The following is a 23,096-nucleotide window of genomic DNA, read 5'->3' as shown; positions in this document are numbered from 1 at the left end:
TCAGCTAATATCCTGTGAAGCATAACTGATACATTGGACCGCCACAGCACAACGCATTCCTGATGCAGACCACGTATTGCAGCTTGCAGTCTTCTTGGAACCACTACTGTGCAATGAATCCTCGATGCAAGTCTTTGAATCACAAGCTCCCCATCGATTGCATCCTCAGTGACGACACAGGACTTTGCATCGCAATGCCGAAGCTCTTTGGAACCGGCGATGTGCAATGCATCTTTGACGCAGGATCTCAAAATGCTTTGTAGTAAAAGTACTTCCAGTTACTTCCTCTATTCAGAATATGTAAAATAGTAATGATAGAATTACATCTTATATTAACTTGATATGGTAACGTGAAGGCCAGAGTTATATTTTTATGAACTTTGAATTTAGACTTCAGCTAATGTTTACAATTGAGGGAGTCTTGAAGGGCAAACTATGCAAGAGGCAGCTTTATTGCTCAGTAATACATCAGACCAACTGTTTTATTAGTGTTTAATAAGATCAAAGCCTGGACTCTCAGGCAGGCATTACTAGTACCTTTGCTTTTTATCTCACAATTATTGAGGTGCTCTCCCTTTTAAAATAAAAATTGAGGTTCTCCGGACCTGTATCAGCCCATTTAATGCACAGGAAAGTATGTTTTAATTCATCTGAACCACTAGTAAATACTGGTGGCTGCATTCTAGTCCATCATTTTGTTTTTGCTAACTCTAGACTGACACTAGCCACATGCAAATCAGACTTTTTCTTGCACCAATGGGAATAGTTCAGCTTGCCCTGCCAAGTCAGGTCCCGTATGGATCGTAAGGCAAGCAGGGCTACACTGGTCTGTGCCTATTTGTGCAAACCATCTCACAGATCTGTAGCTGGCAAGTTTGCATAGTATGTTAAATGTTTCCTGCTAACATCGGTGATCTGCTTGTTGCAGTTTTGAATCTTGGCAAGGTTAACTCCACCTTCCATCCTTCGGAGGGCAACACCTTGAGTACCATTACAAAAAGGTATTAGTGGTAGAACATGTTCTTCACAATGCCAAGAAACGAAGGACATCCTAAATAAAAAAGTGTCTAGAAACAAATCATTATATTATGTTTGAATGTCGTCATTGCAACTACGCCTGAAGGAAAACTATAGACGCATCCCTTTCTTTTTTCATGTGTCCTTTACTTTTTCAGTGTCATCTCCAAAGACCAAGTTTCCTCTGCCCAGCTCGGCAGCAGAAGGTTCCTGGAGCGCAGTGCTGGAACATGGGCCCTCAAACACCATTACTTACACCATCCTCAGCCCCCCTACTGCCAGCATTGGACGCTACGACTTGAGTCTCCAGATCTCCTCCAGCATCAAGAATTCAACCATCAAACTTTGCCAGTTCATCTTGCTCTTCAACCCTTGGAGTGCAGGTACCAAGTACTTTCAATATTTCTTTCAATATTGTCCAACTTGCTCCCACAAACGGTACCACAACAGTTTTCAATATTTGTCACAGGAAGAGTAAAGCAAAAACAGTATAAAAATAATGATATATTATAATCTCATAACCTGCCATTGGTTTGGAAGAAAGTACCAAAAATTAAAGTTGTTATGCAGATTTTTTTACATCTCCTCTAAAGGATGCACTCAAAACATAATTATCAATAGGCCATGTCCCAGACAGATGAACTGCAAAAAGCATCAGAGGAAGGTGAAAATCAGCAATACTCTTCTAATATAACATAATCCAATAATACGATATTAACAAAGTTAATCATGTTTGCCTTTATACTGGGGAAAGGGTTTCACAAATTCATTAGTCCCTTAAAAGCAGGCACACCATAGGCAAGCTTCCTTTACTAACAGATCACTTACAATACTGACTGTAGCAGGCAAATTACCCTTGCACACAGAACATATGCAGCAGAGGCACCACAGAAGTGCAAGCTTCCCACACCTGCAGAAACATGAAGTATGGGAACAGCAGTACTGCTTTCTCTTGTTCACCAAAATGGCAGACCACATGCAGCAGTAGTGCAAGCTTCCCACACCTGCAGAAATATGCAGTATGGGAATAGAAGTACTGCTTTCTCTCAGTTACCAAAACAACAAACCACATGCAGCAGTACTGCAAGCGTCACTCAAATATGGAATACCTACAGCTCAGCAGCAAAGCTCTCATCACACATAAGACTGGTGCAACAGCAACAGGTGTACAAGCTTCCCTCACTCATAGAACGTGTAAGTAGCAGCAGTGCATGCTTCTTTGATGGTTGTATGTCAGAATAATGGCAACAAAATATTGTGCTGCACGACTATCATAGCTGAAATTACGACTAATGGTTAACATATAGATAATGCGGGCTGTGCTTAGTTTACAAAAATAACATTGGTGCCAGGGCCCTAGTCAGGAGGTCACTGCAGCTTGCATCCCCCATTGCACCTGCCGGTACGGCCAATACCAACACAACTATTAACCCTCACACTCCTACAAGTGTGACAATTTAGATCATTCCAGGCCCCAAAGATAAAAGAATGTCTTAATCGCCAGTTATAAGTTGTTTTTAATGTATATTGAACTAACAAACAATTGTTGTGCTCATCTCCAAATTACACAAACATCGCCACCTTGTGGCAGGCTGGCATAAGTGCCAGTGTTGACAAGTGCCGGTGCTGAGCACTGGAAACCCCGGCTCAAATTAAGCACTGTGTGAGGAGTAGTGTAGGTGTATCTTGGTGTAGAGTGATAATGAGGTACAGGGTGTGTAGGTGGCAGTAAGTGTATAGGAGGTATAGGATGCAGTTGATGATGTAGGTCAGCGCTTTAGGTGGCGTGTGTGTAAAGTGGGTAGGTTTAGGCTACAGGGTATATTGTATTAGAGTAGAACAGTCTTATGCCTGCTCTAGGCTCTTATCGTATCTTCTGCCATTTACCTAGTCACAATCTCTTTGTTCCTAAGGGAAAGATCATTGTGCCATGCTTACACATATATACTGTGTGGTATGAAGCACAGCAATATGTGTGGGAAGAAAATGTGAAGTGTACTCTAAGTTCCTGATAAAGTATGAAAACAATGTAATAGTAAGGTAAAAGGCTGAGAAAGTGCAGTGTCACAATTTTGTGTTCACACAGGCTGGTTTTGTTGAGTTAAGATTTCAAAGTTCACTCTAATATAGGAAAATGAATGAAAAAAATATTTACAGCATCACAAGCAAAGGAATGGCCTCTGGGTGCAGGATACTGGGGCATTGCTGATAGAAGTTGACCTGAGACACAAATATTCTCATGCATAGTAACTTCTCCATGTCTATTATGACGTGTAATGTTTAAAAATGTCTGCTTGGTAATGCTTTGACAACTTGACAAAGGCCGTTCTACGGCTGAAACGTGTTGTTGTTGGTGAGCGATTAAAAAAGACCTATATCACCAGGACAGTGTGCTGCCTCATTCCTGTGGGATTGAACTGTCTTCATATATTGTGGTTACCGCTACTACGGCAGGCACCGGCATCTTGGGCAGGCGTGCGGCGTTCAGCGGACACTTCTTTGAGAATTACCTACTGGCAGTCGCCAGTAGGTAGTTATAGTTAGGACCTATTTTCCATAGGAAATCTGCAACATTCTATTTGGAATAACGTTAGCGCCGATTGACGAATCTTCGCGAAATTTTCCAAACTTTTGGCCAGCTTCGGTCTGCTCCTATCCTTAAAATTTCACGGTGATTCGTCAAGAGGGGGCCGAGAAAAAAGGGGTCCCAAAACGCATTTTCCCCATACATTTTCTCATAGGACCTGTTGATGCAGCTACAGCCCGAACTGCTGAACGGAATGACACCAAATTTGGCAAAGAGGTAGTCCTTAGTTCAGACTCATGCTTTTTGCTTAAATGGTGTAAATCCATTGAGTAGTTCCTGAGAAAATTAGAGTTAAAAAGATAGATATATCTGGGCAGAGCCTAACCACATATCTCATCGTGAGATCTGATTGGCTGTCAGTACTTCATCCAAGAAGTGTTGGCAGCCATCTTGGGACCAATATACATGATAGCACCTCATTAAAAAGCATGCCCTTTGAATACCAGCAGCAGACTTCCCTGGTGAGCAGTAGCTTTACTACAGTGATCTAATGAGCAACTAGAGTGCTAACATTCAGAATTTATGGCAAATGTGTGACACATCTGAATGCCGTCTTGATGGAACCAAAGTAAAAAACTGAAAGTATTTCCTACTGAGGAGACTGCAGTAAATGAGGAAATTAGGAAACTTCATAACAAATAAATCTCCCAAGATGGCCACCAGAGACAAAAGAGCCCAAATGCAGCACAAATATCACCCAGATATAGCCCACATGTAGCCCAATGACAGAAGTGTGCAAAAGACTTATTTTTTGTGTATTTGCAGTTTTATATAGTGCAGACTTGTCAGGTATTAGAGTGCATTATATGAGCATTGGTTACATCACACAAGATAAAATTCATTTTGGTTGTAGACATGGGGAAATTAAGTGATTTGACAAGAATCACAGAATGTTGAGCTGAAGCAGAAACTCCAACCTGGTTCCCCAGTTGCAAAGTCTGCAGCTCTGGAAGTAACACCACATCCTCTCCCCTAGGTGCAACATTTAATCAAGTGGTCAACTGGATAAAAAAACATAAAGATTACAAATAATGTAAAAGTTCTTTGTCGCTATTTGAAAACTCAGAAAATATGTCCTCATTTTAGTTTTTTAGAGCACTAACCATAATTTTGATGCAATTAAGACCCTCTCACATATGTAATTTCTAAAGGAAATGCTTTAGGTATTACAGTTTTGATTACATCAAGATGACGTCAGGCTTTCCACACTTTTGTAATAAATATAGAATGTTAGCAATCTAGTTGTTCATGGGGATACTGTTGAGAGGCAGAGGCCAGGGGCACAGACTCTGAAAATTGAAGGCAGGTAGGAGAGTGCAGAGGCAACAATTTGACCACACTGGGCAGGCAGGAAGGGTAGTGGCAGCACAACAGACTATGGAGGGCAATGGAAAGGGGGGCAGGGGCAACACACCAACAATACAGGACCGGCAAGAGAGGCTGTGGCAATATAATAGACCATTGTGGGCAGAAGGAAGAGGCAGTGGTAGTACAACCATACATGCCAACAGACCTGTTTCAGCCAGGAAACGTCCAATGTTTTTAAGCTCAAATGGGCTTTATTTGATCTGTCTCCTGTCTACAATCTCCTCTTTTTCAATGTAACTCAAAGGGGAAAATCAATACCCCAGTTCTTTTTCAAAATCTCCCTCTTACCAAGTTCAAAATGTTCACAAGTATGGTACATTGGATCATGGTAGGCAGGAGGAATTGGGGTAGGGACATGGACTCGGATAACAGAGGACAGGAGGGACATGGAGAAGGGCACCAAACTGACCCTACGGGACATGCATCAGGGTTTGCAGCAGCACAATACACCACACAGGGCATGCGGGACGGGAGTGCAGCACAACAATCCATAGAAAGCAATAGGAAGGGGACAGGACCATGCACATGGGAAACAAAGAACAGAGGGGAAAGAGGCAATGGTAGCTAGGTGACCATAATGGACAGACAGGAGAGAAAGCTGCAGCATAACAGACCATAAAGGGCAGGAGGGATGGATCAGGGGCATTACAATGGAACAGACAAGCCAGGAGGGAGGGAATAGGGGTCTGCACATGGGAACAGAGAGCTGGGGGCAAGGGGGCAGGGCAGGAGCAGCAAGATGACCATGGAGGTCAGGCAGGATGGGCACTAGAAACAAGACACACCATGGAAAGCAACATTGAGACTATGATGGCATACACACAGACCATGGAGGGAGGGTGGGAGGGGGTCAGGGGCAGCTAGCTGACCACACAGGGAAGGTGGGAGGGGCCATGGCAGCACAGAAGACCATGCATAGCAAGCTGGAGTGTTAGTGGCAGCACAATGGCTATGATGGGCAAGAAGGAGGGTGCAGGGGCATGCACAAAGGACCATGGAGGATAGAAGGGAGGGTCAGGACCTGGGCACAGACAAGAGAGTTCAGGGGAAGGGGCCTCACAACAGACCGCATGAGGCAGGCAGGAGGAGCAGTTGCAGCACAACAGACCAGGGGGGGCAGAAGGGTGTGGCAGTAAAATGGACCATGGAGGACAGGAGGAAGTGGATAGGGGCATGGCATGTGGACAAGCAGGTTGGAGGTGGCAGGGACAAGTTACAGTCATCTGACAATGCTTGGCAGGTGGGAGGGGAGTGGCAGCTCAACAGAACACTCACAGTAGATAGGAGTGGCAGGTCCATGGAACATGGTGGGCAAAAAGGATGGAGCAGGGGCATGCACAAAGACATCGGAGGGCAGGGGGAAGGAGAATAGGGGCAGCAAGCTAAGCACAGAGGCTAAGCAAAAGGTCAATGATGGGCCATAGAATTGGGCAATGGAGGGCAGGAGGAGTGGACTGGTACATCATGCTAAATGGAGGGCAGGGGCAGCACATCAGACCATGCATGGCAAGAGGGAGGAGGCCAGTCCATGGATTCAGACAACAGAGGATAGGGAGAAGGTGAATGGGGCAGCAAGCTAACTGTTCAGAGAAGGTGGGTATTAGGAACTTTATTGTTTTTAAAATGTGTGTCTCTGCAAACTACTTAAAATATGAAAAAGTATGCAGCATAATCTTACTTTTATTCAGGAAGAAGAGGACGTTTGTGACTGTGACTCCGGGCTCACTTGGCAGAAACACCCCCTGACTTCCCACCCCCATCTCAAAATGTAATGCCCCTGAAAAGGGTAGGTGGACGCAGTGTTATATAGAACATAGTCCTGAGAGCACGATTGAAAATGAAAACTAGATATAGTGTATGGTATAAACTATGCACCAAAAAGTGTGATATAAGATGAACCAGGCGTGAAATATAATATGCAATACATTGTGCGCAATGACAGATTCATTGGAGAGCGCGAGATAGCACAGGCACTAGCGCGTGCTATGCGATATGCGCCTTGGAGTGTAATATGCACAGGTCAGTGTTGTGTAACCTAATGTCTCTAAAGTTGTAATATAAAATATGTGCTGGGGAGTGTAACGTTGCATATGCACTGTGACAAAGATATGGATCCCAGATTGTAATATGTATGGCATAGCGCTGTGCGATATAACATAGGCATCGAGGAAGGCATGTTAGATGGGGCAATATAACCCGTGCGAAGGCAAGTGTGGTATGACATATTCATGGTTTGGTGTTACAGTGCACATGGGCTAGAGAGTGTCATAGCATACGCACTAGCTGGTGAAATACAACACAGAGGTGTGTGGCACTCGGCGGGCACTGGTGGGTGTAACACAGCATTGGGCTCAGCCAGGAGCACGCTGTGACTCTCAAGTGAGGTTTGTCTCCTTTCCAGAGAGTAAAATAAAAAGTATTACACATCCGGCGGTGGATGTGTGTTTTATTAACCGTGAGGGGGGTTTCTTGCATAGTTTGGTCGAATTTTTGTCGAATCCCCTTTGAATGGCTTGGTGTGCGTGTGTATTAAATGTGCCCGTCAATAGCTACCCATGTTTGTATAAATAAACGACAAGGGTGTCTACTTGGAGAGTACTCACTGATGGAGGCACCGGGATTAGGCACGGTAGGGCGTCAGACACGTCAGAGCTTCACTAGCGGTGTAAAGACATTCCACGTGGATTCATTGTATGCAGTCACCTTTTAATGAATATCATGCAAATCTTCATGGTGATAGGTACGTACGGTTTGTCCAGCATGTCCTAGGTGTTTCTATAAATATATATTTTTTTAAAATAATAAAACACAAAGGCCGGCCCCAGGGGATGGGGTCCCCGGGGCCATAAGTGGCCTGAGGAGGGGGGCAACGCAGCCCCCCCTCCTAGAGATTTTTTTTTTAAAAAGGCCATGACCCGGTGGTTGGAGTCCCTGGGGCCGATTAAGGCCTTAGGAGGGCCATTTTTTTTTTTTCAACAAACAAAATTAGGGTGCAGGTCCTGGGGGATGGGGTCCCCAGGGCCAATACATTAGAAAAAGAAGGGGGGCCACACAGCCCTCCTTTTTAAAAAAAGACCGGCATCACGCCGGAGGCCACGCCCCCTCCTTGCAGCACTCTGCAAACGCGCCCCCTGGCCAGTTGTAAGTTGGGGAATTAATTTCCCTTCAATACTGAGGGTCCCTGAGGGCCAACTGGCCCAACAGGTATCTCCAGTATGTGCCAGGGAGCTGCATTGCAGACAGGTGTTCTGAGGCCACGCCCCTTTTTAAACATCTATGCAACGCAGCTCCGTGGCGCTTACTGGAGGTACGTAGTGGGCTAGTTTGACCCTAGGGACCCTTAGGATTCAAGGGGACTTAATCTCTCAACTTAGAACGGCCACAGGGCGCATTTTCACAGTGGTGAAGGGAGGGGACGGGGCCTGAGGTGACATGTGCAAACACGCCCTGTGGCACGTTTTAAGTTGGGGAAATAATTCCCTTTCAATCCTGAGGGACCCTGGAGGCCAACTAGCCCACTAGCTGCTTCCAGTAAGCGCCACTACTCTACGTTGCAGAGAGGTGGTGCAGGCCGTGCCCCTTTTTACACCTCTTTGCAATGGCGCTTACTGGACGTACCTAGTGGGCTATTTTGCCCCTATGGACCCTCAGGGTTCAAGGGGACTTAATCTCCCAACTTAAAAAACGGCCACAGGGCGTGTTTACACAGTGGGGAAGGGAGGGGACGGGGCCTGAGGTGACGTGTGCAAACACGCCCTATGGCACGTTTTAAGTTGGGGAAATAATTCCCCTTCAATCCTGAGGGCCCCTGGGGGCTAACTAGCCCACCAGGTGCTTCCAGTAAGCACCACTGAGCTGCGTTGCAGAGAGGTGGTCCAGGCCGTGCCACTTTTTACACCTCTCTGCAACGCAGCTCTGTGGCGCTTACTGGAGGTACCTAGTGGGCTAGTTGGACCCTAGGGACCCTCAGGATTCAAATGAACTTAATCTCCCAACTAAAAACGGCCACAGGGCGTGTTTACACAGTGGTGAAGGGAGGGGACAGGGCCTGAGTTAACGTGTGCAAACAAGCCCTGTGGCGCGTTTTAAGTTGTGGAAATATTTCCCCTTCAATCCTGAGGGACCCTGTGGGCCAACTAGCCCACCATGTGCTTCCAATAAGCGCCACTGCGCTGCGTTGCAGAGAGGTGGTCTAGGCCGTGCCCCTTTTTACATCTCTCTGCAACGCAGCTCTGGGGCGCTTACTGGAGGTACCTAGTGGTCTAGTTGGACCCTAGGGACCCTCAGGATTCAAGGGGACTTAATCTCCCAACTTAAAACAGCCACAGGGCGTGTTTACACAGTGGGGAAGGGAGGGGACGGGGCATGAGGTGACGTGTGCAAACACGCCCTGTGGCGCGTTTTAAGAGGTAGTTTTAATCCCCTCCCCTATGATATACTAGGGGCTTACAGAGGAGGTCATGCTAATCATAGGGGGACCCCAACGCATAGTGTTCCTTAGTGTATGTAGGTGTTTTCACTGTATTCTGAGTGTCTTTTAACATAGCACTAGCTCTAGGACTGGTTAGTCAGACTCAGTTACCACCAGTATCCGTTTGAAAAGGTTGAGGGTACAGGATGATTTTGCAACAAGGCTTCTTTCTGCTCTTCTGTTTGTTCTTTCTGCACGTTATCCTCCTTCATGCACTTTTCTTCGTCTTTGAGGACTTCTGTTGCTTCTTTCTGCATTTCTTTTTTTTCTTTCTGTGCATTTTTTCTTCTTTCTTCACATGTCCTATCTCTGTAGGCATGGTTAGAAATTAGCATTTAAAAAACCTTTCAAATTCTCTGAAAAAACCAAAGGTTTCAGGCACGTTAAAGTTAGGAATTAGCATTTAAAAAACATGAGAAATTCACTGAAAAAACCATAGGTTTCAGGGCCGTTATAGTTAGCTGGACTTTTCACTCGTACAAAACCATTGAAATTCCCCCATATAGTTAGTTCAGCTAACTATAACTTGTGCGCCCGCAATGCACTGCTGATGACATCACATATTACATCACTCATGACATGGTCAGTGACATCACTGATGACATCACTGATGACATCTCAAATGACATCACTGATGATATCACTGATGACATCATCCTTGTGATAGAGTGGCAGACCTCCTCTCCCCCTAATATAACCTTTGATACACACATTCAAAAATAGAAACTAAAATTTTCAAAACAATGGACATACCAATACCAGTTACAACAACCTATTCAGTAATTCTAAGATCCACATCCACATCCACTCATTCACCAACAGTCCTATACAGTCACTCATACATGTACTCACTCATCATATGTACTCATACACCTATACATCCTGTTACACAACGCCACTCATCCATAGAGTTACTCACACACATAGTCACTCATGCTAATAAAGAATCAAACATCCATTTACTTGCATATACAGTTATACGCACACCACCACACTTACTTCTACAGAAACTTACACATACTTAGTCTTTTAAACAATCACTTATAGAAACACATACTTATTCATACAGGAACTCTTTCAATTTCTCACTCTCACATATACTCACTTATATACACATATACTAGTTTAAAACATATGTAGTTACTCATAAAGACACTATTGAGACAGTCCTTCACTCACTAACACACCCATGCACACACTCATCCACCCATACAGTCCTGCACACATGCTGTTTTCAACACATACAAACAGTGAGTCACTCATTCATGCACCTATGCACTACGTAATACCCCCCACCGAACCATACAGACACTCAGACACTCATACTGGTACTCAAAAAACAAACTAATAACCTATATAGACACTCATGTAGCTACTCACCAACCCATGCAGCCACTTTTACACAAAATGAGAGACTGATACAGATATTTACATATTTAAACATTACTCACTAAGCCATGTATTCACTAAGATACACTTAATCAGTCAGTTATGCAATCAGTTTTTCAAAAACAAATCATCCATTTAGACACTTATATACCCATTTATTCTTCCATCGACCTTGAGATATACATATATAAAACATATGTAATTTTCAGAAAAACACACATTCACTCGATGATGCCATCAGTGATGTCATCAGTGATGTCATTAGTGATGTCACTGACTTGGAGCGTGATATATATATATATATATATATATATATATATATATATATATATATATATATATATATATATATATATATATATATATATATGAGAACCACCACTCTCGTAATCACGAAAATAGACTCGGACTCCGATGCTGCATGCAAATATTTATTATCCAAGTACAAGAACGACGCGTTTCACCAATACGGCTTGTTCACGCTCGAAAATGCAAACCAACCACCATGTTTAAATACACAGGTTCATTGAATTACGGGTTTACACGTGGTGTCAGAAAGGATGTGAATTGGGCGGCCATCTTGTAACGGTATATAATACATTGTATACCTATTACTGTTAACATAGTTATTTGCAAAATACAGATAAGTGCATATTAACACCAATAAAATCTTCATTGTATTTGATAATTATACAAAGGCAAACATTACATAACTCAAATAGATGTAAATGCGTGATGATAACGCAATTGAAACTCGTTACATAATGCGTAATTGAATATCCACAATGATATTGTTGTATCTACCAACACCATATTACTGCGATTTGGGCATGCTAATGTGATTTACGACCCCCAAACCGGTACATTCTATTACGTGAATAACGATGTCACTCGCGTACCAAGCGCCCAAGTGGGCGGAACCAAAAAAAAAAAAAAAGTCAGCCAATCAGTAAATGTAAAAGAACTGGTTGCTGAATGTACCCAATCAGGTCGTACACCAAGCAAACAGCACTCCCCAAATAGTAAATGGCTATGTTAAGACTGTGTCCAGTGACAATACATTATCATTAGCGTCCAATCGCCCAAGTGGGCAGGACTGAAAGTCATCTTAAAAGGTATAGAGATCAAGCCAACTATGCAATCTTTATGCCAATGAATATAAGATGGTACACATACCTCACTGTGTGAATGCGATATAATTATATACATTGTTCTTCCCCAAGTGGGGTTAAGGCAAAGAATAGTCCGCCAAGAGTACAAAATGATAAGGTCCCTGATAGCAACTAATAAAAGTACAACTAAGTGAATATCATCATTATGATAAGTATGACCACCTTCCTCAATGTTCCTGACACACCGTCTGAAAAATAAACAGATATGAATATAAAATATTAAAATGAGTCTACAACAGCTTAGGATAAACTTTCATTGATGCTTATTCATGCAGATGAACAGATAATTCTTCGCTCATATTTAATCCTTTAGGAGCGAGACTTTCAAAATCCACAATATAACGGGATTCTAATTTCCTCAACAGTAGTTTTCGGTTACCACCTCTCATTCCCAGATCCACAGAATCAATAACAACCATGCGTAACCTGGTCTCGTCTTGGAAATGTTGATCAAAAAAGTGTCTGGCTATAGGATATGCTCGGTTGTTATTTCGTATAGCCCGTAAGTGCTCTAACACACGTTTCTTTGCTGCATGTTTGGTACTGCCGATGTACCATTTGGCACATGGGCAGATCAACACATACACGCAATGGTTGGAATTGCATGTGAGTTTCTTTTTTATAATAAATTCTCTTTTGGAATTAGGTATCTGTAACTTGGCACAATCGGTGCTGTTTTTGCACGCTTTACATTTCTGACAACATTTGAAACCCCCTTCCCTGTTCCTGGGATCATTTTCATTGCTTGTGATGTAACTGCAACTTAATTCATCCGCCAGACAACGACTCTTTCTGAATGTGATCTGTGGATTGCTACTCAGATCTTGTTTAAGATGTTCATCCGTGAGTAGCACATGCCAATGTTTATTAAAAACTCTGCGTATTTCAGCAGCTTGGCCTGAGAAAGTGGTGATAAATCTAATTTTATCTTCTTTGGTTTCTTTCTGTTTGGGATAAATAAGTTCATCACGTGTTTTCGTTTCTACCCTAGAAATTGCATCTTTCACAGTTCTGGCACTGTAGCCTATTTCCCTGAATCTCTGGCACATAATGTCCCTCTCTTTTTCATATGCCACTTTCGTACTACAATTTCTTTTGGCCCGGAGCAATTCCCCATAGGGGATGCTCCGTATCAAATTGCCTGGATGGCTGCTCTTGGCATTCAAGATGCTGTTACCCGCCGTATCCTTGCGGAATAATTTTGAAGTCAACTGATTGTTAGTGACTTCCAGGCGGACATCCAGAAATTCCATTGAGTTTTTGCTGATGTTTTCAGTAAACTGTAGATTGCAAGTGTTCTGATTTAATTTGTCAATAAAGATTCGAGCAGAATCTTCATCACCACACCAGATGAAAAAAATGTCGTCAATGTAACGCAGCCACAGGGCAACGTTGTTAAATTCCAGCATATTGGCGACCACCTGCTCCTCCCACCAGCCCATGAACAAATTCGCATAGCTGGGGGCGAAGCAGGTTCCCATCGCTGTGCCCTGTGACTGCTTGTAGATAACATCATTGAAAATGAAAAAATTATTTTTGAGACAAATCTCAATCATTTCCAATAACATCTGAGAGTGATGTAATAAAGAGATGGATCTGGTTTTAAAGAAGTGTTGGATAGCCAATAAGCCTTGTTCATGTTGGATGCTAGTATATAAGCTGCTAACATCCAAAGAAACCAGAGTGTACTCTGCCTCCCAATGTATGCCCTCAATGATGGTTAGAAAATGCGTTGTATCCCTAAGATATGAGGGTAGGGCAACCACATATGGCCTCAAGAAGTAGTCGATAAACCTAGAGGTATTCTCGTACAATGACCCAATGGAAGACACTATGGGTCGACCCGGAGGATTTTGCAAATCCTTATGTATCTTTGGCAGTAGATACAGGATTGGTATTCTGGGATGTGCACAATACAGGTAACTGAATTCTTCCTGTTCTAACAGACCCCTGTCTTTCCATCCCACCAGGATCTCTCTATATGTGATCTTAGATTTGAGTACCTCAGCCATATCTGTTTTGCAATAACAGTTAACATCCTCCAACTGTCTCAATCCTTCAGATAGATATTTGTGCTTGTCCAAGACAACCACGTTGCCACCCTTATCTGACTGGCGGATCACAATATTGTGATCCGCTTTCAGCTCATCGATGGATGTGATTTGTCTAGCTGACAGATTTTTTCGTCTCCCTGATATTTTGTTTCACCAATACGGCTTGTTCACGCTCGAAAATGCAAACCAACCACCATGTTTAAATACACAGGTTCATTGAATTACGGGTTTACACGTGGTGTCAGAAAGGATGTGAATTGGGCGGCCATCTTGTAACGGTATATAATACATTGTATACCTATTACTGTTAACAATGAACCTGTGTATTTAAAAATGGTGGTTGGTTTGCATTTTCGAGCGTGAACAAGCCGTATTGGTGAAACGCGTCGTTCTTGCACTTGGATATTAAATATTTGCATGCAGCATCGGAGTCCGAGTCTATTTTCGTGATTACGAGAGTGGTGGTTCTCAAATATTAGGAATTCCGGTTTCCTGACTCGGACCGCCCGTGACAGAAGGATCCCTTTACCGGTACTTGCGGCTTCTTATTGACTTTAATGGGAACGATCTGACCCCTTCAATGACCTGACACCATCGGGTCCACAGTCTGATTTCGGCGGCTGGGGAGTTTTTTATTACACGGAACGGTGTAAACAGCCAGCATTCAGACGCACAGGTGCTTGGATTGAAGATCTTCTGGGAAGGCGGTGCTCGTGCACGGTCGTGTGCGGGCTCGTTCCGTAACAGAGGATTGTGTTCAGCACTGGAGTGCCACCAACTGAGAATACAAATTTTGAAGGGCAAGGGAGCGTGTTTAGGCTACAGACTACGTTGCCGGTAAGACACGCAGGAGCTGCATGTTGATAAATAAGAAAACATCATGGCAAGTGCTTTGGAGGCTCGGAGGAAACAAACAGCGGATAGGCTTTTCTTTACACAAACTGGCTCTGTAAACAGTGGAGTGAATCCTTCCACTAACATCCTTGAAGAAATCAATTTACAAACATTATTAAGTAATCTAGAAAAATTACACAGGAAAGAACTGGCAAAGTGGTGGGAAGCGGAGTCCTTATAACGGTACATTGAGGTAAAAAGAGTCCCTAGAGGACTGAGGATTTTCACCGTTCCGACCTATGAGGATCCAGACACTGACATGCTAGAGGAATGGACCAACAATTCGGCGGAATGTTCAATGACCATGATGCGCATATTAGTCAAATATGCTCTAAAGGATCGTGCCAAATTGCTTTCGGAAATCGAGAAATTACTCACTGAAATTAGTAAAATCATGACCAAAGAAGCGCTAGACGACCACATGGTAAACTTACACAAAAAGATGGACAAATTAGAAGAAGAAATAACAGCTAAAAAACTGCGTAAATTTCTTCGGGACTACAAGGATTACCAGGCTGGTAGAACACTAACCTTCCAGAGGAAATATGACCATCTTTTTGAAAAGAAGACAGGCATGATGATAGTTCCTCCTAGGCCTGCAGGTACAACGGAGGAATTGGTCGAAAGTGATGTTTCTGATGGCAATGTCTCTGATGTGTCCGCTTCTGGCATGAATCAAGAAGCCAACAATGATACACAGAGAAAAGGCAGCAATTTTTTATTACAGTTCCAGTTGTTAAATCAAAACAGGACGGAACATCAACAGGACAGTGGGTCACAGAGGGGACGAGGACGAGGACGAGGAAACAGAGGAAGAACAAGAGGAACCAACTGGCAAAGAAGAGGAGGAAACAACGCAGAAAGAAGCCCGATGGGAATGGAAACAAGGGGCAAGAAACAGCAACAAATATGACAGTTGTGAACCTATCTCAGCGGTCTCTATCCTGTGAGGAAATTGAGACTTTGTCACTTGGACTCACCTTCTGCCCCACTTCAAATATGAACTACACTCAGACTCGTATTGATCTATTCCTGTTTTCAAGAAAACTTAAACTCAAGAAATGGTTTAACACAAAACCCCAACAACAAGAAACTGTAAGTGTCAATCAAAGAGAGAGTAATCTGAATGTTTTGGATGTTGAACTTATGCATGCATTGTATGACATGACAGAGAACGTTGATGTTGGTCAGTCCATACCTGAATGGGATACATGGGGCGAGAATTTGGATAACAATCCAGGGAGTAAATTTAAACCCAAATCTGTATTTCTCCCTAATGTACAATGTGAAGCAATTGACATCTTTGAAAAGGGTGTGTTGTATGACCTACAGAAAATGAGATATAACAAAATATCAGGGAGACGAAAAAATCTGTCAGCTAGACAAATCACATCCATCGATGAGCTGAAAGCGGATCACAATATTGTGATCCGCCAGTCAGATAAGGGTGGCAACGTGGTTGTCTTGGACAAGCACAAATATCTATCTGAAGGATTGAGACAGTTGGAGGATGTTAACTGTTATTGCAAAACAGATATGGCTGAGGTACTCAAATCTAAGATCACATATAGAGAGATCCTGGTGGGATGGAAAGACAGGGGTCTGTTAGAACAGGAAGAATTCAGTTACCTGTATTGTGCACATCCCAGAATACCAATCCTGTATCTACTGCCAAAGATACATAAGGATTTGCAAAATCCTCCGGGTCGACCCATAGTGTCTTCCATTGGGTCATTGTACGAGAATACCTCTAGGTTTATCGACTACTTCTTGAGGCCATATGTGGTTGCCCTACCCTCATATCTTAGGGATACAACGCATTTTCTAACCATCATTGAGGGCATACATTGGGAGGCAGAGTACACTCTGGTTTCTTTGGATGTTAGCAGCTTATATACTAGCATCCAACATGAACAAGGCTTATTGGCTATCCAACACTTCTTTAAAACCAGATCCATCTCTTTATTACATCACTCTCAGATGTTATTGGAAATGATTGAGATTTGTCTCAAAAATAATTTTTTCATTTTCAATGATGTTATCTACAAGCAGTCACAGGGCACAGCGATGGGAACCTGCTTCGCCCCCAGCTATGCGAATTTGTTTATGGGCTGGTGGGAGGAGCAGGTGGTCGCCAATATGCTGGAATTTAACAACGTTGCCCTGTGGCTGCGTTACATTGACGACATTTTTTTCATCTGGTGTGGTGATGAAGATTCTGCTCGAATCTTTATTGACAAATTAAATCAGAACACTTGCAATCTACAGTTTACTGAAAACATCAGCAAAAACTCAATGGAATTTCTGGATGTCCGCCTGGAGAAGTCACTAACAATCAGTTGACTTCAAAATTATTCCGCAAGGATACAGCGGGTAACAGCATCTTGAATGCCAAGAGCAGCCATCCAGGCAATTTGATACGGAGCATCCCCTATGGGGAATTGCTCCGGGCCAAAAGAAATTGTAGTACGAAAGTGGCATATGAAAAAGAGAGGGACATTATGTGCCAGAGATTCAGGGAAAGAGGCTACAGTGCCAGAACTGTGAAAGATGCAATTTCTAGGGTAGAAACGAAAACACGTGATGAACTTATTTATCCCAAACAGAAAGAAACCAAAGAAGATAAAATTAGATTTATCACCACTTTCTCAGGCCAAGCTGCTGAAATACGCAGAGTTTTTAATAAACATTGGCATGTGCTACTCACGGATGAACATCTTAAACAAGATCTGAGTAGCAATCCACAGATCACATTCAGAAAGAGTCGTTGTCTGGCGGATGAATTAAGTTGCAGTTACATCACAAGCAATGAAAATGATCCCAGGAACAGGGAAGGGGGTTTCAAATGTTGTCAGAAATGTAAAGCGTGCAAAAACAGCACCGATTGTGCCAAGTTACAGATACCTAATTCCAAAAGAGAATTTATTATAAAAAAGAAACTCACATGCAATTCCAACCATTGCGTGTATGTGTTGATCTGCCCATGTGCCAAATGGTACATCGGCAGTACCAAACATGCAGCAAAGAAACGTGTGTTAGAGCACTTACGGGCTATACGAAATAACAACCGAGCATATCCTATAGCCAGACACTTTTTTGATCAACATTTCCAAGACGAGACCAGGTTACGCATGGTTGTTATTGATTCTGTGGATCTGGGAATGAGAGGTGGTAACCGAGAACTACTGTTGAGGAAATTAGAATCCCGTTATATTGTGGATTTTGAAAGTCTCGCTCCTAAAGGATTAAATATGAGCGAAGAATTATCTGTTCATCTGCATGAATAAGCATCAATGAAAGTTTATCCTAAGCTGTTGTAGACTCATTTTAATATTTTATATTCATATCTGTTTATTTTTCAGACGGTGTGTCAGGAACATTGAGGAAGGTGGTCATACTTATCATAATGATGATATTCACTTAGTTGTACTTTTATTAGTTGCTATCAGGGACCTTATCATTTTGTACTCTTGGCGGACTATTCTTTGCCTTAACCCCACTTGGGGAAGAACAATGTATATAATTATATCGCATTCACACAGTGAGGTATGTGTACCATCTTATATTCATTGGCATAAAGATTGCATAGTTGGCTTGATCTCTATACCTTTTAAGATGACTTTCAGTCCTGCCCACTTGGGCGATTGGACGCTAATGATAATGTATTGTCACTGGACACAGTCTTAACATAGCCATTTACTATTTGGGGAGTGCTGTTTGCTTGGTGTACGACCTGATTGGGTACATTCAGCAACCAGTTCTTTTACATTTACTGATTGGCTGACTTTTTTTTTTTTTTTTTTTTTTGGTTCCGCCCACTTGGGCGCTTGGTACGCGAGTGACATCGTTATTCACGTAATAGAATGTACCGGTTTGGGGGTCGTAAATCACATTAGCATGCCCAAATCGCAGTAATATGGTGTTGGTAGATACAACAATATCATTGTGGATATTCAATTACGCATTATGTAACGAGTTTCAATTGCGTTATCATCACGCATTTACATCTATTTGAGTTATGTAATGTTTGCCTTTGTATAATTATCAAATACAATGAAGATTTTATTGGTGTTAATATGCACTTATCTGTATTTTGCAAATAACTATGTTAACAGTAATAGGTATACAATGTATTATATACCGTTACAAGATGGCCGCCCAATTCACATCCTTTCTGACACCACGTGTAAACCCGTAATTCAATGAACCTGTGTATTTAAACATGGTGGTTGGTTTGCATTTTCGAGCGTGAACAAGCCGTATTGGTGAAACGCGTCGTTCTTGCACTTGGATATTAAATATTTGCATGCAGCATCGGAGTCCGAGTCTATTTTTGTGATTACGAGAGTGGTGGTTCTCAAATATTAGGAATTCCGGTTTCCTGACTCGGACCGCCCGTGACAGAAGGATCCCTTTACCGGTACTTGCGGCTTCATATATATATATATATATATATATATATATATATATATATATATATATTACTTACTGGCGGTCACCAGTAGGTAGTTATAGTTAGGACCTATTATCCATAGGAAAATCGTAACATTCTTTTCCCAATAACTTTGGCGTCGGTTGACGAATCTTCGCGAAATTTTCAAGACTCGTGGGGCACTGTGGTCATCTCCTATGTTAAACATTTCGGGGTGATTCGGCAAGCGGGGGCCGAGAAAAAATGGGGGTCCCACGGCTACAGCCCAAACTGCTGAACGGAATTACACCAAATCTGGTGAAAACGTAGCCCTTGGTTCAGAAAGATCCCTTTTTAGGTCTCGCCTGACCCAGCGCATGCGCTGGTCTGGCGAGACTTATTGAGAGGGCTCCCAAAAAGTGCTACCAGGCCAGCCTAGAGCTACAGTGCATGTGCGCGTGCGCGCGCGCCACACTTTACCGCGATTACTTTCACTTTGCTTCGCTTTGATGTTTGATCACGATCACTTTCGCGCCCACACGGCCGCTTGGCATAGCCAATAGGTCTCGCTTTTGGGACCTTATAAGTATTTAGTTATGCAAGTGTTGCATGGCTAAACACTTATAAGATACCAGTAGGCGAGACCTATTGGCTATGCCAATGCTTGTTGTTAAATGGTGTAAATCCGTTCAGTAGTTCATGAGAAATTAGAAAAAGAAAAAGTTTCAATATCTGGGTGGAGCCTAATGACACATCTCATCGTGAGATCTGATTGACTGTCAGCACTTCATCCTGGAATTGCTGGCAGCCATCTTGGGAACAATATACGTGAAAGTATCCCATTAAAATGCATTGTAGTGAATTGAAGATTTTGAGGGTTACCAAAAGGAGAACTAAAAAGGGTGATAACAGAATTTAGTTAGAATTCATTTGTTGATGGTACCATACTAATTTCAGGAATTGTGGTGTGTTCTAAGGTGATTTTACCCTGTGAAAAACCTTCTGCTGGGATTCCAAGAATCATGTTTGAGAGAAAACTGAAGCTAAAATTAGAGCATATTTTCTGTAAATTCACATCATCTTTCTCAGTCATCTGAGAATGAAGTCTGTCATTATCAGTTAATCATGTACATTCAACAAGGGCAGAGACTGTCAGTTGATTTTATGGCAAGGCCCGGAGGCCAATATTATGCATGTCACCTTTATTGCTCCTCAAACACAGCAGCAGCAACACTTAGAATTAGAATACATCAAACACTCTAGAACGCAGAACATGCTTATAATCCTAGAACAGGCAGCCATCTTCCTCTTTTGTTGTTGCTCAAGCACCAGATAAGTACATTCATTTCTATAGTCTTTATGATTAATGAAAATGTTTATTTTTAATGGTTATTGTGTTCAATAATTATAGAATAAGGATTTGTTATATAATGTAATTATTAGAATTATTAAGGCATAGAAAGAAACGTTTACTTTTTTATAAACAGGAAGAAAAGTTTAATTTTGAATTTGGGTTAATGGTAATTTAATCTGATTAGATAGATGGTTCAGAGGAAGCGGAGCGGTTTGTACGGGAGTCATCGTGTTAATATCTGAAGTTAAAAGCAGTTACCGTTAGCAATGCGCTTTTCAAATGTAGAGCGCATGAGGATTTGATCTCGTGGCAGGCATTTGAAGTCTGAGGAATAGAATATTAGCGCTCGCGGTGGAGCTCTCGAGCGCGCATCCTTTTCCCCATAGGAGCTCTGCGGTATGGTGCGCGAGCAGGGGAAGATGAAAAGATTGAAATTGACATGAATGAGCCGCCGTAGCTACGCTGCGTGCGGCAGCCATTTTAACTAATTGGGAAGTTTAATATTGAAAGTTAAGGATTTCTCAGCGGCCATATTTAGGGCAAAACTGAAGCGTCTGACAGAACGAAGTCAGTTTCTGTCAGACTACTGTCGATTTTGTCGTGAGAGCTTAGTTTTCAGTCAGGGTGTGAAGAATATTTTGGTTGTGATAATTAAGACATTTTAGTATTAATAAGGTTTTAAAAGGTATTTTTGATAAAATATAGAGGTTTGAAATTTGAGAATTGGTAAGGGAAGGTTAATAGTTTTGAATTGAGAAACTGTGTTGGAAGGAATAGTATATATTAAAATAGAAAACGTTGAGGCAAGTTTGGAAGACAGAATGAAAACATATATGGAAACATTTTTGGGGATCGGTCGGCCTCAATTGACATGAAAATCGAAAATACTTTGGAAAAAAGTATTAAAAAAAAGGAGACTAGGCAAAAGTCTTGTGAAAAAGACAACTTCTGGACTACCGAGGGGGTTGAGGTAGTGGCAGGAGTGTCTGGTCAAGGTATAAAAAAGAAAGAGAAAAGGAGGCATAATGTGAAGTGAAAGCAGACAAAGATAATGAACATAAGGTTAAAAAAGGGATGGCTATAAAGGCCAAAGCGCTATTAAGGGGCATAAGAGAAGACATAGTGCGGTGGCATGTGACTCAAGCTCATTTAGTGGGGATGTGGAGTTGATGTGTAGTTCGAGTTTGGAGGAGTCAGATGTGGAAGAGGTTCCTGTTAAAAAAAAGGAAGATAGATGATAAAGAGATTAATCTGGAGGCTGGTGACTTTGTCGATCCGCAAGGGGAGAAAATGTTCGACCCATTATTAATTCAACATCCGTTGTCACCACAGTGGACAACAGTTGAACATGTGGCCACATACAAAAGGTACTGGATAAGAAGGGAGATCCCTAAGGAAGTTAGAACAAGACTGAGGTCAGAGTGTCCAAGACCTAGTCTAAACAGCAAGGTGGCTTACACTCCCGAGCTGGACAAAATATGTTGGCTTTCCTGAATAAAAGTGGAAAGGATCCTAGGAGAGGTTTAGATAAAGGACTGAAAGGTTGCCAAGACAGGTTATTGGATGTCTTGGGACCATTAACAAAGATTTTTGATATGTGTGAAGAAGCACACACTAACAATACTGGTGAGGATGTTGGGGAGATGCGCCAGTGGGTGCAGAGAGCCATATGTCTCCTAGGTAATTCTAATGCGGCTTTATGTTTGGAGAGAAGGAAGAGTATTCTGTTTAAAATTGATCAGAAACTTGCTGATTTGGCTAGTAAGAAACTAGGTGAACAGAGCGAAGGTCTGCTTTTTGGAGACGATTTTGTCAAGGATATGACGAGATATCTTGGAACCTTTAACTCCTTGCAAAAGGCTCAAAAAGATATCAGAAAGGTTTTTGGGAAGCCGGGCGAACGTGGGGTCGGTTCCCCAGCCAAGATCAAGGTTTTACCAGAAGCAATTTTGAAAGGGGAGTTAGACCCGATGGTGCAAGTTATGGCGGAGGATATGGTTATTCAAGAACTGACCAGGGAAGCTTCTTCCCGCAAAGACAAAGAGGAAGAGCAAGGAACTCGCATTCGGAAAGGAGGCCAAGGGGAATCTCAGGTAAGACGTTTACCAGACCCTATGCTTACTCAAATAAAATTAGGCGGCAGACTAGCCCAGTTTGTTTCGAGATGGCAAGAAATTATTCAAGATCCGTGGGTTTTGGAAACAGTAACTGGTTACAGAATAGATTTTATCAGTACACCAGTACAGGAAAGGGTTCCAAAGATTTTGAGATTCTCAAAGGAGAAGGGGACGTTATTTTTTTAATTTATTTTTTATATATTTTTTTTATTGAGCATAGCATTAGATACAAGATATACATTTAACAATTAAAAAAGAAAAT

General features: G+C 42.3%; 1 protein-coding gene across 1 annotated transcript in view; it reads left to right on the top strand.

Annotated features, from left to right (window-relative positions):
* The window catches only part of LOC146812216 (protein-glutamine gamma-glutamyltransferase E-like), a 348,360-nt gene that overhangs the window by 67,233 nt on the left and 258,031 nt on the right, over nucleotides 1-23,096 (top strand). Inside the window, exon 3 of the mRNA XM_085619245.1 lies at nucleotides 1,176-1,400. Within this exon, the coding sequence (XP_085475371.1) occupies nucleotides 1,176-1,400 (225 nt within the window). The remainder of the gene's footprint in view (nucleotides 1-1,175; nucleotides 1,401-23,096) is intronic.

This window comes from Triturus cristatus, chromosome 7 (assembly GCF_964204655.1).
Source record: "Triturus cristatus chromosome 7, aTriCri1.1, whole genome shotgun sequence".
NCBI classification, from domain to species: Eukaryota; Metazoa; Chordata; class Amphibia; order Caudata; family Salamandridae; genus Triturus; species Triturus cristatus.
The sequence above is the reverse complement of the archived record's forward strand: the minus strand, read 5'-3'. Positions and strand labels throughout refer to the sequence as shown.